The sequence below is a fragment of the Perognathus longimembris genome, chromosome 3 (assembly GCF_023159225.1).
Source record: "Perognathus longimembris pacificus isolate PPM17 chromosome 3, ASM2315922v1, whole genome shotgun sequence".
NCBI classification, from domain to species: Eukaryota; Metazoa; Chordata; class Mammalia; order Rodentia; family Heteromyidae; genus Perognathus; species Perognathus longimembris.
The window spans coordinates 37,370,839-37,389,527 of NC_063163.1; the positions used below are offsets into that span (position 1 = coordinate 37,370,839).

At 41.0% G+C, this 18,689-nt stretch overlaps 2 protein-coding genes, 1 long non-coding RNA gene and 1 other non-coding gene across 5 annotated transcripts in view; 2 read left to right on the forward strand and 2 right to left on the reverse strand.

The window, feature by feature from the left end:
• Elf1 (E74 like ETS transcription factor 1) overlaps positions 1 to 583 on the reverse strand; it is an 85,290-nt gene extending 84,707 nt beyond the window's left edge. Inside the window, exon 1 of the mRNA XM_048341275.1 lies at positions 415 to 583. The gene's annotated coding sequence lies outside the window, so the exon portion shown is untranslated. The remainder of the gene's footprint in view (positions 1 to 414) is intronic.
• Positions 313 to 384, reverse strand: Trnae-uuc. Its single transcript has one exon. It is a non-coding gene; the product is annotated as a tRNA-Glu (tRNA).
• Positions 584 to 741: 158 nt separating the features above from the next.
• On the forward strand, positions 742 to 18,689 carry Wbp4 (WW domain binding protein 4). 2 transcript variants are annotated; one of them, XM_048341277.1, is made up of 10 exons: positions 742 to 886; positions 2,215 to 2,287; positions 4,521 to 4,583; positions 4,666 to 4,789; positions 5,345 to 5,518; positions 7,018 to 7,064; positions 7,599 to 7,674; positions 9,670 to 9,860; positions 13,536 to 13,696; positions 18,355 to 18,689. In XM_048341277.1, exons 4-10 carry the CDS (start codon positions 4,729 to 4,731, stop codon positions 18,563 to 18,565), a joined length of 921 nt encoding a protein of 306 aa, XP_048197234.1. In that variant the 5' UTR covers positions 742 to 886; positions 2,215 to 2,287; positions 4,521 to 4,583; positions 4,666 to 4,728; the 3' UTR covers positions 18,566 to 18,689. The 2 variants fall into 2 exon arrangements, with proteins under 2 accessions (XP_048197234.1, XP_048197233.1); XM_048341276.1 differs by lacking the exon at positions 742 to 886 and adding an exon at positions 1,143 to 1,294.
• Positions 15,603 to 16,194, forward strand: LOC125348227. Its single transcript, XR_007210329.1, has 2 exons — positions 15,603 to 16,005; positions 16,040 to 16,194. It is a non-coding gene; the product is annotated as an uncharacterized LOC125348227 (long non-coding RNA).

The window sequence follows — 18,689 nt, forward strand, 5'->3', positions numbered from 1 at the left end:
ACAGGGCGTAGGCGCGAAGGGGGGTCCGGGAGGAGATAACGCCCGGACAGAGTTAATCATCTCCTCCACAGCGCTTGGAAAACTACGAGTCTGACCGAGAGGCAGGGAACAGCAATTCCTTCCCATTCTACCCCGCCCCGTGCAGCCCAGCAACCGAAAGAGGACCCCAGCAGAACTAGGGGAATGGGGGGTGGTGAGCCCCAAACCCAGTAACAACTTCACAAATGTTTGTTTTCCAAGAACTCCACCCACCCATGGACACAGGGAAAATGTCAACTTCTACAATTCTTTTTTAAAAAGTTGATCACGACGTTCCCATACCGGGAGTCGAACCCGGGCCGCCTGGGTGAAAACCAGGAATCCTAACCGCTAGACCATATGGGAAGTACTGCGAGAAGCACTGCCGCCACTCACCTGACAAGCATGAATGCCACAGCAGCCTTAGCTCCAACCCTCACGCCCGCCGCCGCCGCTCCCGCCGCCGCCGTCGCTGCCGCCGCTCCTCAGCCGCTGAAGTCGTCGTCGCCGCCGCCGCCGCCGCCCACGAGCGGGAACGCGGAGAGACGCGGGGAGGGGAGGAGAAAGGGCGGGACCGCGCCGTAGGAAAGTTCCGAGACCGAACCGCACGCCTCGCCTGGTCGCAGCCCCACCAGTTTTACCTTTCTTTCTTTTTGTTTTTGTTTTTTTTTGCTTTTTGTTTGTTTGTAAGCCCACCGCCGGCTCCCTGCCCCCAGGTCCAGGCGGCGGCGCTGGTCACCGTGCGTGCGTGCGGGTCGGTTTGCCCAGTGGAGGGTGCCGACGTCTCCGGGAACAGCTGTTTGCGCTCCGGGCGGAGGCGGCGCGCGGACTCCTCGGCCCGGGGCCAGCGAACCTAGAAGAAGTGAAGGTTCTGGATCCCGGGGGCAGCCGAGAGGACGGGCGGGCGCGGGGTCGAGAGGTGGGGAGGGGGGCGGCGAGTGGGAGACAGCAGGGGGTGTCTGCCACGGCGACTCAGCTCCCGTCGCGTTTTACGCCCCGTCTCGGTGACCTCCACCTCTTTATATCGACCCCACCTTCCCGGGGCCCAGAGTCCCGCCCCGGCGGGGGAGGGGCGGGGAGGGGAGCGCGAGCGCGGATTGGGCCGTCGGGGCACCCGTAGCCGGGAACCACGCAAAGCTGCCGCCCCACCCCCCACGCCTCCCGGCTCGGGAAGGGAGGCTCGGCGTGGGCTTCGGCGCGGGTCCGGGCCGGCCTAGACTAGCTGAGGCCGGGGGAGCGCGAGTGCGCGTCGGACCCCGGGCGACCGCGCGGTCATGTGAGTTGGGTCTCGGCCTCTCAACAAGGGGGTGTTGTTTCCCGGAGCAGGCCTCGTCCTCCCGCCCTCCTCCGGCCGGGGGCGGGACATACGCGCTCTTAACTCGCTCGGAACCGGGGCCCGCGACGGGACCTGCCGGGGCACCCGCCGGGCCGGCTCCCCGAGCGAGCTCCCGCGGAGCCGGCGGCCCGAGATCCGGGGTGGGAAGGCCGCAGCCTGTGGAGGCTTCGGGCGGGATGGATGGGTGGATGGATGGCGGCCGGGGACGCGGCGCCGTCGGGCCTCGAGGGAGCCCCTCGCGTTTGTGAAGCGCCCGAATCCTGGGGTATTGTGAAACTTTGGGGTTGGGTTGCCAGACGTCCCGGCCTCCGCCTTCCCAAACCGGCCAACCCCGTCATAGCGTCCTGCTTGGTTTGGGGGTTTTCTGGTTTTTGTGTTTTGTTTTTTTCCTTTGGGGCAGTGGTTGTTGAGGTCCCTGGGCTGGTCCCGAATCCCCGGGCCTGAGACTCCTAGAAATGTGTTTGGACTAACAGTCTCCGAGGAGCCAGCCCTTCCCCCAAATAGTCCCAGGCTTTGTTGTTCTGGTAGGAATAACTGGATTTGAGGCGAACCTAGTTTTTGCAGGCCTCTTACAGCATCATCACACAGACACACACAGTCAAAACACCTCTCTGAGATGTTCGTTGTTGCTTTGTTTTATTTAAGGCGGTGCATAATAAATCTGTGCTGACTTTTTCTCCTTCACTGGCAACAGAATTTCCTTGACTGCTTCAGTCACATCAATAATAAAACGAGGCTTAAGAAAGCATTGAGTTGCCAATGGAACTGACACGCCCCCTCCCCATAAAGATGAGGAGTATGCAAGTTTTTTTTTTTAAACCTTTTAAGATTTTTTTAAACTTAAAACTTTTCTCTTTCAGGGCCGACTACTGGAAATCACAACCAAAGAAATTCTGTGATTACTGCAAGTGCTGGATAGCAGACAATAGGCCTGTATGATCATCCCCACTCTTCAGATTTTAATAGTGTCTTCGTGTGACCTGGTGTCTTTTCTTAATCATAGTTCGGAGTTCATAAAGCATTTTCAATATACATTGCTCTCAGTTCTTCACAACATCAAAAGATTTCTTACTCCCTTTATGAAAATTATGTGCCTTCTTTCATGGACCTAAATTTGATTGTAAAACCAAATTACTCCTGTGACCATTGAGGAACAGGACAATGACTGGGTAAACTCATCCATGTTTGTGGAAGGTCTACATTAAAATACTTTTTGTACAGAGACAGACAAGAAAGCTCTTAGAATATAAAAACATTTGTAGTTTTGTTTCCTCTAGAGATAATTGAAATGTTTGCTGACACTGAAAGAACATTATTCCCACTCTTGAGATACAAAAAAGCAACCCCCTTAAGTACATTTTTATATGTTAATGTTGTAGTAACTCTATGAAGCATGTTTATCTCTATGTTATAGACTAAATCCAATATTTAAGGCATAAGATAGAAACATGCATGTCATAGTACTGTGTAACATACTACTAGATTATCTTTATGTATTCATTACCTTCCTTGGTAGAGTTGGATACACAAAAGAATCCTAGTCCTATCTTTGTGCTAGATTTCCTTAGTAGATAATTTGTTTTAGATTGCAAGGACCTGAATTCAAACACCACCACCACCAATAAAAATTAATTATTCATAAAGTATTGGGTTGGGGGGGAGAAGATCCTGTTTTGTTTTGAATAGTTTTCTTTGAATAGTTTTTTGTTTTGAATAGTTGCTAAAGTTCTTGCCTATTTTATTTGAGGTATCACCACCAGTAAATGATGAGAGAGTTTTTTTTAAACCAAACAAATCACTAATAAAAGTTTCCCTTCCTTCAAGATACCTAGGCACTGAAAATACATGTTATCAATGGTAAATGATCCCATCCAGTGAAGACTTGCTTCATCTTCCTTGAATTGCTAAAACACTGATTTAACCTTTAATTAGAAACAAATTTAATTTTGGTGGTTCTTTAATATTGTAATCTTTGTGCAACTGTAACTTTAGAAACCTAATATATGAGAAATAGAGATGATTATCCCTTTTACAAAGCTATACTTCAAAGTGGAATTCACAGTATTTTAGAATAGCTCAGTTAATGCATCATATAAGATTTGATTGACAGAACTTATTTTGCAGAGCTTTCCAGGAATTTCTTGCTTCTGATAGCTAGATATTATAATTTAGAGAGAATTTATGATGGCTTCAATAGGTAATAATGCTCACTTGCCTATACCCTATCTGCCATGAAACTGTCCTATATATGTTAGCTTTTTTTTTCATTGTCTACCCTCCTGTCATTTCCACGTGTATATAGATATAGGACCTAGTATATTGATAGTCTCTTTTGCACCACAGTTTTTAGAAACTGAACTGGAAATGTGGGGATTTGGGCAGTAATGGCGATTCAACTCATGACCTCCTACTATTTATTTTCTACTACTGAAAACTTAAGCCATGCCTTAAACCTTTTTTTTTTGTTTGTTTTATTTTTCAGAAAAAGTCTCTTCACTTTTTGCCTAGGCTGACCTTAAGCAGGATTTTCCCAATCACTGTAGAGTAGCTAGAAATGGTTTGACATTTTATCTTCACAGTTGTTGATTTAAAAATAAATTTTCCAGACTGGGAATGTGGCTTAGCAGTAGAGTGCTTACCTAGCATACATGAAGCCCTAGGTTCAATTCCTCAGCACCACATAAACAGAAAAAGCCAGAAGTGGAGCTGTGGCTCAAGTAGTAGAATGCTAGCCTTGAGCAGAAAGAAGTCAGGCATAGTGCTCTGACCCTGAGTCCAAGTCCCGGGCCTGGGAAATAAATTTCCCAAGAAGCATTGTGTTTATAACCTGACTTATGGGATTGCAAACCCTTTGTACAACAACTTAATAGTAATTTCAAGAAATTTGATCTTTGCATCTTGAATCCTTGTTAATCATATTTACCAGATTAGGCATAAAAAAAACCTTGTGCTTTTACCCTATTAACATGATCATTGTGGTTTAAGAACTAAAAGAAATCTAATAAGAGGCTGTAGTTCAGTTCCTTACCATCATGTGGTAAAAATAGCCAACTTGCATTAAAGTAATTTCTGCGAGTATTTCCATTTTAATTCTCTTATGTTCCATTCTCATATATTACTGTATTATTTTGCTGTGGTTTTTAATGCTACTTTTTCTATTTTCAAGAGTATCGAATTTCATGAAAGAGGAAAGAATCATAAGGAAAATGTGGCAAAAAGGATCAGCGAGGTAAAATTTAAATTGGTTCTTCATTAACTTTTGACTAATTCCAGTCCTTTATCTCACTTTCACTTTTATATGTCTTACACAGATTAAACAGAAAAGCCTGGATAAGGCAAAAGAAGAAGAAAAAGCATCAAAGGAGTTTGCTGCAATGGAGGCAGCTGCCCTGAAAGCATACCAGGAGGATTTGAAAAGACTGGGCTTAGAATCAGGTAAAAAGGCAACTAGCTTTGAACCTGAATCCTGAGGTCTCAGTCTCCTGAGTAGTTAGGATTACAGATATGAGCCACCAGTGATCAGTTGGAATTTTTTTTTTAATTTAAAAAATAAATTAAAAAAACAGGATTTCACTGTTGCCCAGTCTGGTCTCAAATTAAAAATCATCCTCATATGCCTTCTGAGTAGCTGGGATTACAAGTGTGCCCCACTGCTTTGGGCATTATGAGGATCCTGACTAAAATGGAATTCTCTGACAACATATAAAAAGAAAAGTTATTTTAGCTACTTAAGTCTTGGGGTTTTTTGTTGTTGTTTTGTTTTGTTTTTTGCCAGTCCTGGGGCTTGGACCCAGGGCCTGAGCACTGCCCCTGGCTTCGTTTTTGCTCAAGGCTAGCACTCTACCACTTGAGCTACAGCGTCACTTCTGGCTTTTTCTGTTTATGTAGTGCTGAGGAATCAAACCCAGGGCTTCTTGCATGCAAGGCAAGCAATCTACCACTAACTCATATCCCCAGCCCTGCTTCAGATGTCTCTCACCTTTTTTCTAGAAATTCCAGAGCCAAGCATATCACCAGTAACCAGCACTACCCCACCCATCTCTTCATCAAATCAACAGAAAGAAAAGAAGAAGAAAAAGAAGAAGAAAGACCCTCCAAAGGGTAGATGGGTAGAAGGTATAACTTCTGAGGGTTACCATTACTATTATGATCTCATCACAGGAGGTAAGTCATTTATTCATAGAACTAGTAGAGAATATTTTCAATAGTAAAACAGTTTCTGTTAGGATTTTTAACTTATATTTAAGCAATGCAAACCTGTTACTTTGCCTATTTTGCCATAAAACTTAAGTCATTTTGCCTTTAAAAAAGAATATCTGGGGGGCTGGGAATATGGCCTAGTGGCAAGAGAGCTCGACTTGTATACATGAAGCCCTAGGTTCGAATCTCCAGCACCACATATCTAGAAAACGGCCAGAAGTGGCGCTGTGGCTCAAGTGGCAGAGTGCTAGCCTTGAGCAAAAAAAAGGAAGCCAGGGACAGTGCTCAGGCCCTGAGTCCAAGGCCCAGGACTGACCAAAAAAAAAAAAGAATACCTGGGCTGGGAATATGGCCTAGTGGCAAGAGTGCTTGCCTCCTACACATGAAGCTCTCAGTTCGATTCCCCAGCATCACATATATGGAAAACGGCCAGAAGGGGCGCTGTGGCTCAGGTGGCAGAGTGCTAGCCTTGAGTGGGAAGAAGCCAGGGACAGTGCTCAGGCCCTGAGTCCAAGGCCCAGGACTGGCCAAAAAAAAAAAAAAAATACCTGTCATGTATGAAAATGGAACAATGAAGCTTGTTGGAAATTGGTAGGGAGCAGGGTAGGGGTCAGAAGAGTAGGGTTTGAGGGACAGTGATCAAGGTACTTTGTATGCATGTATGGATGTGTCAAAACGAAATCTTGTATAATTAGTTGATGCTAATAATATGGGGGGGGGAAGTAGTGTCCTTAATATGTCTGTCATACTTTAGTCTTATTAATGAACTTCTTACAAAGGCAAGCTTTCTTTTCCCAGTAAAATCTTCTGTAAGTATCAACTACACAAAAACAAAACATTTTACATGAAAATAAGACATTAGAGAGGAAGGTTGAGTCAGAGACTTGTAACACAGACTAGCCTGAATAGAACTCATGATTCTCCTGCTTCCCAGAGTGCTGGGAGTATAAGCATGCACCACCAAGCCTAATTTGAAATGAGATTTTTCAAAACTTCCTGAGATATTTTAAGTATTCTTGAAATCAAGTGCTCTGTGAAAGATTTCTCTGTACAGAAGTGATCTGAGAGCCAGAAACTGTCTTTTGTTGTTTTGAGATTGTTTGCTTTTGCAATATTGAGTTTTGAACTCAGGGCCTCAAGCTTACTAGGCAAACACTCTACCATTTGAGTTACACCTCCAGTCTTACTTGTTTGGTTTGTTTTGATTTGGTTTCTTGAAAGCAGGTTCATGCTTTGTTGTTCAGACTAGCCACAAGCTCGTGAATGCTAGAATTATAAGGGTGTTCTACAACACCAGCCTCAGAAACTTTTTTTTTTTGTGAAACCATGAAGTTCTTTCTTTGTATTAGTGTCAGATATCAGTTTCAATAAAACGCACAATGATTGTCTTAGAAATTTTGGAAAAAATTGTTGGAGTTTTTTTTAAGCAAAAACGTTTCATAAATGCAATAATTTTTTTTAAGCCTCTCAGTGGGAGAAGCCAGAAGGATTTGAAGGAAACTTAAAAAAGGTAACTGAAGCACATTTGTGTGCTTTTTGCTTTATTTTTTAAAGTGGTCAAACTGTGGTGGTTTTATGGTATTTTGTTAAAATTTTCTTCTTCCATTTGGAAGAATCTTCCCCTTATTTATCCCATCTTTATTCCTTTCTTCCTGTCTGTAATCCTCATGTTAAAAGGCTGGGTAGGAAAATAACAAAGTCAGGGCAGGGATGAAGCAGTGATTACATCCAAAAATTCTGTTCGGGGTAAATATTATTACTTGGTTTGTAATCCTTTGTGTGGCAACTCATCCCTCACCATCTGGATGAAATTCTTGGCTTTCAAGGGTGAATTCTCAACTTGAAAGTTGGCACCTGATTGCAAAAGTCTCTGCCTGGCCATGATCCATACTACCACCCCTAATTCCCAGGTGTCAAATGGAAAAGAAAGGGTGGCTAGATCTAATCTATCTTAGTCATTTACTATAGCCAGTCTCAATATTTTCAGTTACTAGGTTTCCTTTTTGAGGATGTGTCATGTTTGCTTTGTTTTTTCCTCCACTAGGCAGCAACAAAGGCCATTTGGGTAGAAGGTTTAAGTGAAGATGGTTATACCTATTACTACAATACAGAGACAGGAGGTAAGGATTGCTTTTGATTCTTTTTTTTTTTTTTTTTTGGCCAGTCCTGGGCCTTGGACTCAGGGCCTGAGCACTGTCCCTGGCTTCTTCCCGCTCAAGGCTGCTAGCACTCTGCCACTTGAGCCACAGCGCCGCTTCTGGCCGTTTTCTGTATATGTGGTGCTGGGGAATCGAACCTAGGGCCTCGTGTATCCGAGGCAGGCACTCTTGCCACTAGGCTATATCCCCAGCCCCTTTGATTCTTAACTGTCTAAATTGTACTGAAACTGAAAGGTAGCATCTGAACTTGGGAACATCACTGTAAAATACACTTCCTTGGCAAACATTCTTTTGTAATTTAAAAACATTAATAAAGTGGAAAAGCAAAAAAATGATTCCTACATGTAATCAATGCTGTGTTCAATAAAGCATTTACAAATACTTGCATTGCATCTTTAACTTTTGCTAAAATAACTTAGTTTTTGGTTGGTTGGGTTTGGATTTTTGGAGGTGGGGGGGGTTGCTAGTCATGGGGCTTGAACTCAGGGCTGGGACACTGCCCCCAAGCTTTTTCATACAAGGCTAGCAATCTACAGCTTTGAGCCACAGCATCACTTCTGGTTTTCTGGTGGTTAATTGGAGATAAGAGTCTCAAGGCCTTTCCTGCCTGGGCTGGCTTCAAACCATGATCCTCTGATCTTAGCCTCCTGAGTAGCTAGAGTTAGAGGCATGAGCCACCGGTGCCTGGCAATAATTTAGTTTTTATTAGGATAATTTTAGAGATGTAATAATCATTTTGTTCAAAGATACCTTGTAGATCACTTAAACTTTTTTGTTGGTTTGGATTTCAAACCCAGGTCCTCACACATACTTAGACACTCTCATTGAACTCTCCCTAGCTCCTTGAACTTTTATTTTTATTGTTGGGTTTTTGTGTTTTTTTTTATGGGAGAGTGTTGAGACATCTCCCTAAGTGGTTCCAGTTGACTTTTTAATTTCCATGTAGATTCGTATCTTTACCAGTAACAGCAGTAGTTCTATCTCAGTAAAATTGAAGTGCTGAATGATTATAAATGTAAAAAAAAATTCTAATAGGGCTTTAGAATCACAGTTTACAGCATTTCTTTACCAGTGAAGTCTGAATATATAATCTATCTTCAATAAAAAGAGAGAGAGAGAGAGAGAGAGATGGTTACATGTAGCCTGTATTGTCTTGAGGGCTAGATATCAGTAACATCCCCAGAAAAGTGTCTGGTACATAGTATGGCTTAATAAGTTATATCTTGAAAATGCTTTTTATAACTTATATGAATACATTTTTAGTAGTGCTACTTAAGGCCTCATAACTTGATATGCAGATACTCTGCAACTTTATCTTCACCCCAACTTGTATGAAATATAGATAAGGAAAAGTAATATTTTTCATTAGTGCCTACATGTATTAATTAAGGGACTCTGTATACTGATTGACCCTGAATGATTTCAGTTGATGCCTGGACAAATAAAATTTTTAATAGCCAATTCACTATTAAAACTTATCTCAGTTGCACAATAAATGTCATGGTATCTCTCGTTTTCATTAAACTAAAAATAGGGAATAATTAGAAATGGTTTTATTTTACTAAAAACCCAGTGAAACACTAGATGGCAGTAGAGTTCAATCAACTAAGATTTACCCCCATTGTAAATGTCAAATCTATGTATGGGCATTATTAGTAATTTTGCTGAATTTGTTGTCAGATAAATTGTGATTGTCCTTAACAGTATCACTCAGTTCTCAAGTCTGTCTTCCCACTAGAGTTGTTGTTTATACAATCAGTAAATCTAGGATGTTTGAAATCCATTTCTGAAAGAAACAAAATTAAGAAACTTGGAAAATCTTATTAATCTTGGCAAATAATGGTATAAAATAGATGAGGTATTATTGATTAATAATTGCAAATGACTGTTACATAGAAATTACTTCTTAAGTAGAATTACTAACTGAATAACATGACATTAAAATATGTTGGGCAGAATCCAAATGGGAAAAACCTGATGACTTTATTCCACATGCTGGTGATGTGCTTTCTAGTACAGTCGATGAAAAGTCGGTCAACTCCCTAGAAGAATCCAAATCCTCAGCTTCACATAATGACTCCACTGGAGAACAAGAAGCCGAAGGAGAGATCCCAACAGAAAGAGAAAAGCTAAAAATAACATTTAAGGTAGGTTCTTGATTTACTTTTCATGTAATTTTATCCAGAAAACTTGGTAGCACTTTCTCAGTCTTTTGTAATAAAACAGAAGTAAAGTTAAGACAAATTTGTATTGCATAGTTATTAGTTTTGTTTTCTTTGCTCTTGATTATTTGTAGTCACACAAGGTCTGAAAATATTAAATGGAAAATTCTAGAAATAATAATTTATAAGTTGTAAATTCTGTGCTATTCTGAGTGTCATGTTGAAGTCTTTTTTTCTTAGCCAGTACTTGAGGCCTCACACTCAGCTTTGTCCCTCACATCTGGCATTATTCCGCTTGAACCATGCCTATTGTTCCTCTTCTCAGCTTTTCTGCCTGGACTAGCTTTTTTTTTTTTTTTTCTTTGGCGTGGCGGGGGCATATCCTTCGGGCTTGGGACTCAGGGCCTGAGTGCTGTCCTTGGCTTCCTTTTGCTCTACCTCTTGAGCCTCAGCACCACTTCTGGCCTTTTCTGTTTATGTGGTGCTGAGGAATCAAACCCCCAGGGCTTTATGCATGCTAGGCAAGCACTGTACCACTAAGCCACATTCCCAGCCCCTGGACTAGCTTTTAACCAAGATCTTTATGGTTTCAGCCTCTTGGGTAGGAGTACAAGTGTGAGTCACTGGTACCTGGCTTGAAGTCTTTTATACTTGTTACATTTTATTACTTTGTTGTTTTTGTTTTTTACTTTGCCTTATTTTTTTTGTTTATTTAATTTGTTTTGCCAGTATTGGGGCTTGAACATAGGGAGCCTCATGCTCTTGCTGGGTTTTTTCCCTCTTGGCTGACACTACCACTTGAGCCACAACTCCATTTCCAGCTTTTTGCTGATTATTTATTGATAAGAATCTCTCAAATTTGTCTGCTGGGGCTGGCTTTGAACTGCAATCCTGATGTCAGAGTTCTGAGTAGGATTATAGACATGGCCACCCACACTTGGCACTGTGACTATTTTGTAAGTTAAACAGGAATGTATATATAAAAAATATACATAGAGTTTAGTTCTCTTGATGGTTTCAGGCATCCACCATGAATCCTGAGACATAATCACCAAAGATAAAGGGGAAAGAGTACTGTATTCTTACAGCTGGACAAATGGTTGTACCATTTGCTTATCTACTTGAGAGAAAGGCACTTCAGTTTTAGTCCTAAATTTGAGAAGGCTTTAGTAGAGAGTTGTCAACAAAGGCCACTCTGCACATCTGGACAAGAAATACAAATTTGCTTATCATTGGCCCACTAGTGGTACTTTAATTTTCAGAAGAGATGACATAGCCTAGGAGATTAAATTTAGAGAACTATGAGGGACATAGCTTTTACTAAGCAGAAAAGGAGCAAGGTAGAAGGGGAAAGAGTGATCAGAAGTATGCAGAAAAACAAAATTACTTTTTCTTTTTTTTTGTCAGTCGTAATGCTTGAACTCTGAGCCTGGGCTCTGTCCCTGAGCTCTTCAGCTCAAGGCTAGCACTCTACCACTTGTGCCACTTTCAGTTTTCTGGTGGCTAATTGGAGGAGAAAAGAATCTCAGAACCTTTCCTGCCCAGGCTGGCTTCGAACCGTGATCCTCAGATCTCAGCCTTCTGAGTATCTAAGGTTACAGGCATAAGCCACCAGCGCCCGGCAAAAAGAAATTACTATTTTTGTACCAGTCCTGGGGCTGGTAGTTGTCGCTTGGTTTTGCATTCAACCACTTTGAGCCACAGCTCCACTTCCAACTTTTTGTTCATTTCTTAAAGAGAAGGATTCTTATGGACTTTCCTGACCAATCTGATTTTGAATTGTTATCATCAGATTTCAGCCTTATGAGCAACTAGGATTATAAGCCTGAGCTTGGTGGCTCACACAGCATTTTCTTGTATGTATGCTAGCAGTAAGGCCTGAATTCAGGGCATCATTCTCACACTTAGCTTTTAAGCTCAAGGCTGGCACTTGCCACTTGAGCCACTCTTCTATTTCTCAAAAGTATCTTAATGTCTCAAAGTATAATGAGGATTAACTAACTCAAGAAAAGGAAATACATCCACTGGATTGACAGGAAGTATTTTAGAAGTTTCTCTAGATTTTTGGGTGGCGAAACTGATTATAGATGGTAAAAAAAAAAAAGGGTAATTTACAGTATGTAGCTTGGACATGAAATTTAAAATAGGTCTATAGATTTGATGATGCATGTCTGTAATCCTATCAGTTGGTAAGCTAACACAGTAGATTTATGAGTTTATGGCCCCAACCCCCTCCAAAAAGAGAGAAAGAAATATGTAAAAATCATATAATAGGATAGTGACCAGGTATTGAATCATAATGAGTTTTTTTCTTATGACGGACTTTAAAGGAAAGAAACAAGAATATCAATCAGAGTGGATGGATAGGTTGGTTTTAAACTAGAAGTGAATTTATTTTTATAAGAAAGTAGGGTATTTATTTTCTGTGAGAATCTATGATTAAAAGTTGGTATCAGAAAGAAAATTGAAACAATCATGCCTTTTAGCCTCAGTTTTCTTATTCATAAAGAAATTAAGAGCTGGGGGCTGGGAATGTGGCCTAGTGGTAGAGTGCTTGCCTAGCATGCATGAAGCCCTGGGTTCAATTCCTCAGCACCACATATACAGAAAAAGCCAGAAGTGGCACTGTGGCTCAAGAGGTAGAGTGCTAGCCTTGAACAAAATGAAGCCAGGGACAGTGCTCAGGCCCTGAGTTTAAGCCCCAGGACTGGCAAAAAAAAAAAAAAAAAGAAAGAAATTAAGAGCTGGGAGTCACCAAAAAAGCCAGAGTATTCTTAAGATTTTTACAACAACTACAAGAATTTAAGTACAGATGGTGCCTTAGTTGCCAGAGTGATGAGTGAATCAGTAGAGTAGTGGCCAGAGGCCATTGGATTATACAAGGAAGAATGGTTAGAAGTGATATGATCCTCCAGGGGAAGGGATCTTCATTGCATACAAATCAAAAGTAGAAAGTTCATAACCAATTGGACCTCTCTAAAAATGTTCTATTAGGAAAGTCATGGGCCAGGTACCAGTGACTTACACCTACCTGTAAGCCTCTTTATAAAGAAGCAGAAGCCAGATGTTGGTGGCTCATGTCATCCTAGGTACTCAGAAGACTGAGATCTGAGGATCATGGTTCAAAGTGAGCCCCAAGAAGGAAAGTCCATGAGACGTTTCTCTAACCACCAAAACACCAGAAGTGGAGCTGCAGCTCAAGTGGTAGAGTACCAGCCTTGAGCAAAAAAGCCCATGCCCTGAGTTCAAGTGCCAGAGAACCAGCACAAAATAAATAGTGAATAAAAATTTAAAACTTAAATAAGGAAAAAACTGATTGTTTGTTAAAGCTTGTTTACATTTATTGTTATTTGTAACTGTAAACTGTATCATTTATAAATCTGTAACAAAACATTTCTAAGAACCTAAAAATGTTTTGTGTTAGACATTAGTAATTCAACTCCTATAATCATAGCTACTCAGGAGGCTGAGGTCTAAAAATCTCAATTTGAAGCCAGCTTAGGCAGAACCAGCAGAGAGCTGGAAATGGAGGTAAAGAGCAAGAAAGCCAAGCAAGAGTTTGAGATCTTGAGTTTAAGCCATATTACCTGTACTCCCTCCCCGCAAAAAAGGAAGAAATTTGTTTTTGTCATGTATTACTTTTTGGCTTTTACATTTCAGGAAAAAAATAAAAGCAGTGACAAAAGAACAGAGCCAGAAACAAAGAAAGAAAAAACTACCCCCAAACAGAATTCAAGTCCAAAGGAAGAAAAATCCAAACCTCCTAAAAAACCAAACCCATATGGAGAATGGCAAGAAATTAAACAAGAGGTTGAATCTCAGTAAGTACCTGAAACTTCAATACCACCATTATTACAAGTACTATACATTCCAGTATTTCTGTAATTCGGTTAGGAGTATATCTCACCAGCCAAGTGCCAATGGCTCACTCATAATCCTAGCTATTCAGGAGGCTGAGATCAGGATGGAGGTACAAAGCCAGCCTGGGCTGGAAAGTCCATGAGACTATTTCCAATTAACTACCAAAAAGTCAAAAGTGGTAGAGCACCATCCTTGAACAAAAAAGCTAAGAGACAACAGCTAGGCCCTGAGATCAAGCCCCAGGACTGGCACTAAATAATAAAGTATAATTCGTTTCTTTTAATTCTAGATTTTTTTTTATTTTTTTCTAACTATTTTTAAATGCAAGGTAGTAGTAAAACTAAGCTTTAGTTCCTACCAAAACATTATACTTCTTTTTTATTTACTAGCATACATTAGTAGAGAGGTGTTTCATTGTGACATTTCCAAACATGTACAAATATATTTAAAGGGGCTGGGAATCTAGCCTAGTGGTAGAGTGCTTGCTTAGCATGCATGAAGCCCTGTGTTTGAGTCATCAGTACCACATATACAGAAAAAGCAGGAAGTGGCACTGTGGCTCAAGTGGTAGAGTGCTAGCCTTGAGCAGAAAGAAGCCAGGGACAGTGCTCAGGCCCTGAGTTCAAGCCCCAGAACTGGCAAAAAAAACCAACAAAAATATATTTCAATTAAATTCCCCAATTCCTCTTTTTTAGCTCCCTCCCTTCTTAACACATGTTTCATTGCCAAAACATATTTTTGATGACAACACACACTCACATATTTATGTTCCCAGAGCTCATTATTCTCAAAAATAAATGTGCACTTTCAGATAAATGCTTTTGCACTGTTCTTTTGAAAATTCTACACTTCAGAGTTTTTAAGCCAATATTCACAAAACATGTTTGTTAACAGTTAAAGTTGTGTTAATAATATAACGTGATTTATATTATTTATTTGTTCAATTTAGTTCTTAGAAACATTTATACCATGAAAGGAAAGACACTCCATGTTTTATATCTCCATGTTGCTTTTTGTGTTGGCGGTGATCATGGGGTTTGAACTAGGGGCCTAAGCACTGTCCCTAGGCTCTTTTGCTCAATGCTAGCACTCTTACCATTCTGAGCCACAGTGCCACTTCTGGTTTTCTGGTGGTTAATTAGAGGTAAGAGTCTCATGGCCTTTCCTACCTGGGCTGGCTTTGATCTCAGCCTCAGATCTCAGCCTCCTGAGTAGCTAGGATTATAGGCATGAGCCACCAGCCCCTAGCTCCATGTTTCTTCAATGCTTAAACAAACTTTGTTTTAATAAAAACAAAAAAGACATGCGTAAAGCAGCTATTCTCCAAAACATTAGTGATTTCAAATGATAACATAAAATGCTTGCTTTGTGTATGTTTTTACAGCAAATTACTTCTTTTTTTTTGGCCAGTCCTGGGCCTTGGACTCAGGGCCTGAGCACTGTCCCTGGCTTCTTCCCGCTCAAGGCTAGCACTCTGCCACTTGAGCCACAGCGCCGCTTCTGGCCATTTTCTGTATATGTGGTGCTGGGGAATCGAACCTAGGGCCTCGTGTATCCGAGGCAGGCACTCTTGCCACTAGGCTATATCCCCAGCCTAGCAAATTACTTCATAATACTGTTCATTAAAGAAAAGGATGGGGCTGGGAATATGGCCTAGTGGCAAGAGTGCTTGCCTCGTTCGTATACATGAAGCCCTAGGTTTAATTCCTCAGTACCACATATATAGAAAAAGCCAGAAGTGGCGCTGTGGCTCAAGTGGTAGAGTGCTAGCCTTGAGTAAAAAGAAGCCAGGGACAGTCTCAGGCCCTGAGTTAAAGCCCCAGGACTGGCCAAAAAAAGAAAGAAAGAAAGAAAAGGACATATTTTCTCATGACATACAAGTATTGTTCTATGGCCATGTCACCCAAAATGCACCTTACATGAAAACTAAGTACTAAGAAGAACTTGGGAGTAATGAAAGTGTTGAATAGTCTATGCACTAGTCTAATTAGGATTCTTTAGGTATTAACATAACATACTAGAGACAACTATGAAAACGTTATAACGTGGGTGCTAATGGCTTACACTGTAATTCTACTCAGGAATCTGAAATCTGAAGATCACATTTTAGAACCAACCCAGACAAGGCAGGTCCATGAGACTATTATATCTAGTTAACCAGAAAAGCCATTCTTTTTGGTTTTTGGCATTGTTTTCTTTTGTTTTTTTGAAACATGGTCTCACTTTATAGACCAGGCTAGTCCTGACCTCTTGCTTCCATCACTCCCAAGTGCTAGGATTTCAAATGTGTGCCACTGTGCTAGGCTTAAGATCTTAATATAACAGTATCTGGTTACTTTCCAGAAAGCATGCCAGCTGATTTTCCCTCAGCAGTTTATAAAATTTAATATCTCATTAAACACTTACTCCCAGCATTAATTATTATTGAGCTTTTAAATACTGCCTAATTTGGTAAAAAGTATCTTGTTCAGCTGAATGCCTGAGATCTAAGGATCATATTTATAGCCAGCCAGGGCAGGAAGGTCCTGAGATTCTCCAATTAACCACCAAAAATCCAGAAATGGAGCTGGCTCAAGTGGTAGAATACCAGCCTTGAGCTGAAAAGCTAAAGGATAGCACCCAGGTCTTGAGTTCAAGCCCCCAAACCAGCACCAAACAAAAGCACATAGGAAGCTGGGGCAGGAGAATCTTGTGCTTGAGATGAGCCTGGGGAATATACAAGACTGTGGGGAAAAAAGCAAGACTAGCCTTATCTTCTCAAGTAGGAGTATTATGGTCTAGACTTGCCAGAGCAAAAAACAACAGCAACAACAACAAACAAATCTAAAGCAAAAAGGCAGGCAATATGGCTCAGGTACATCTGCCTAGGAAATAAAGACTCTGCATTCAAACCTCATAACCACCAAAACAAAAGCAGCATTGCCAGACAAGAGAGCCAGGGTCACTCCTGTGATCCTAGCTACCCAGGAGGCTGAGATCTGAGGAACCTGGTTTGAAGCCAGCTGAAACAGAAAATTCCACGTGACTTTTACCTTCAGTAAACCACCAAAAAGTGGAAACGAAGGTGTGGTTCAAGTGGTAAAGCTCCAGTGTTTAAGCAGAAAAAAAAGAGCTCAAGGTCCTGAATTCAAGCCTCAGTACCAGGATACACATGCACGCACACAAAGACAGGATTGCTAGCAGTCATAAAGAAAAACAGGGCTGTAAAACGAAATGACAATACTTATTTCAACACAACTATGAAAAGTTCTAGAAACTATTTGATTTCAAAAAAAATTATCTTCTATGTGTTTTTTTCTGCATGCCCACTTCTCTTCCTCTGCAAAACACCTATTTCCAAATTGATGCTATCTGGTTCCTGATAGGTTTACATATTCTCAGCTGCTGAAGGAAAATAAAACACCATGATCATTCTGCTCTCTTCAAAAATCTGTCTGGGATCGATGGGTGGTGTAATGAGCCTTCCTCATAACTCCCTAAGCAAGAATGGGAAATCTTTCCTCTTCCAAGGGTCAATCACAGGCCATATATAATTTTCAGTACAAGAGTCAGAGTCTGCCCCATTAAGTAGCAAATGATTTTGATGGCCTTTTACAGCCTGCAGGCCAAACATTCCCCATCCCTGATGAGTGGGTACAATCCTATGATAGGTTCATATTAATCAACTACTGGTTTTAAGACTAGTCGTGGATTATTTATAAAGAACCATGTGTATGTTGAAAGATTACATACATCAGCTGTGTTGTCTTCTACATAACCATGGTGTGTATGTGTCCATGTGTCCATCCATCCATCCATCCATCCGTTCGTGTGTCAATTGTGGGGCTTGAACTAGGCACTATTGCTGAGCTCCTTTACTCAAGGCTAGCACTCTACTGCGTTAAGCCACAGCTCCCTTTCTGGTTTTTGAGTGGTTAATTGGAAATAAGAATCTTATGGGGACTTTTCTGCCTGGACTGGCTTCCAACTATGACCCTCAGATCTCAACCTCCAGAGTAGCTAGGATTACAGGTGTGTCAAGATTCTATCTTACGTTAGGTGATCATCAGAACCGTCAGTCCATGACAAAATCAGTTTCTAAACATTCTTCCTTATTTGTACTTCTGTTGTTTATATATAAACACATTTTCTAAGATGATGTGTACTTTGTACAACAGACATAAAAGAATAAGGCTTTTCCTTATGTGTGACCATCTTACTAAAAGTTCTTTTTGTGTGTGTGCTTGTACTGAGGCTTGAACTCAGGGCCTCGTGCTTTTTTCACTTAAAGCTGGCACTCTACTGCTTAAACCACATTTCCTTTCAGCTATAGTTGGAGATATGAATTTCTTTGATTTGTCTGCCCAGGCTTTTCTGCCAGGGCTGGCTTCCAACCATGATTCTAAGATCACAGCCTTCTGAGCACTGAGGACCATACTTGCTCCTCACTGAGTTCAAAAATCTTAAAACTTAAAAAATCAGTACTTAACATCATTTTCTGCTCCAGAATGACCACTTTCTAACTTTATACCATTATTGTGAAAAAGATGATCTTGAGGCTTAGATGGGTTATGGATCATATGAGAATATTTGTTCTATTCTGTCAAGTAATGGTTTTTATCTTTGCCTTGTATTCCAGTGAGGAGGTAGATTTAGAACTTCCAAGCACTGAAAATGAATATGTATCAACTTCAGAAGCTGATGTTGTGGAACCCAAAGTAGTATTTAAAGAGAAAACAGTTACTTCACTTGGAGTTGCAGCAGATGGAGTAGCCCCAGTCTTCAAAAAGAGAAAATTAGAAAATGGAAAATCTAGAAACTTAAGGCAGAGAGGTGATGATGATCAGTAGTTCTAAAGGCTAAAACCTCAAAGTTTCTCTCTGTGTTTACTTCTAAAAACTTGGATGCTAAAAATTTAGATTTGTTCTAAATGTATTTTTTGTGGATTAAAATAAATCTTTTTTTCATGTGAAA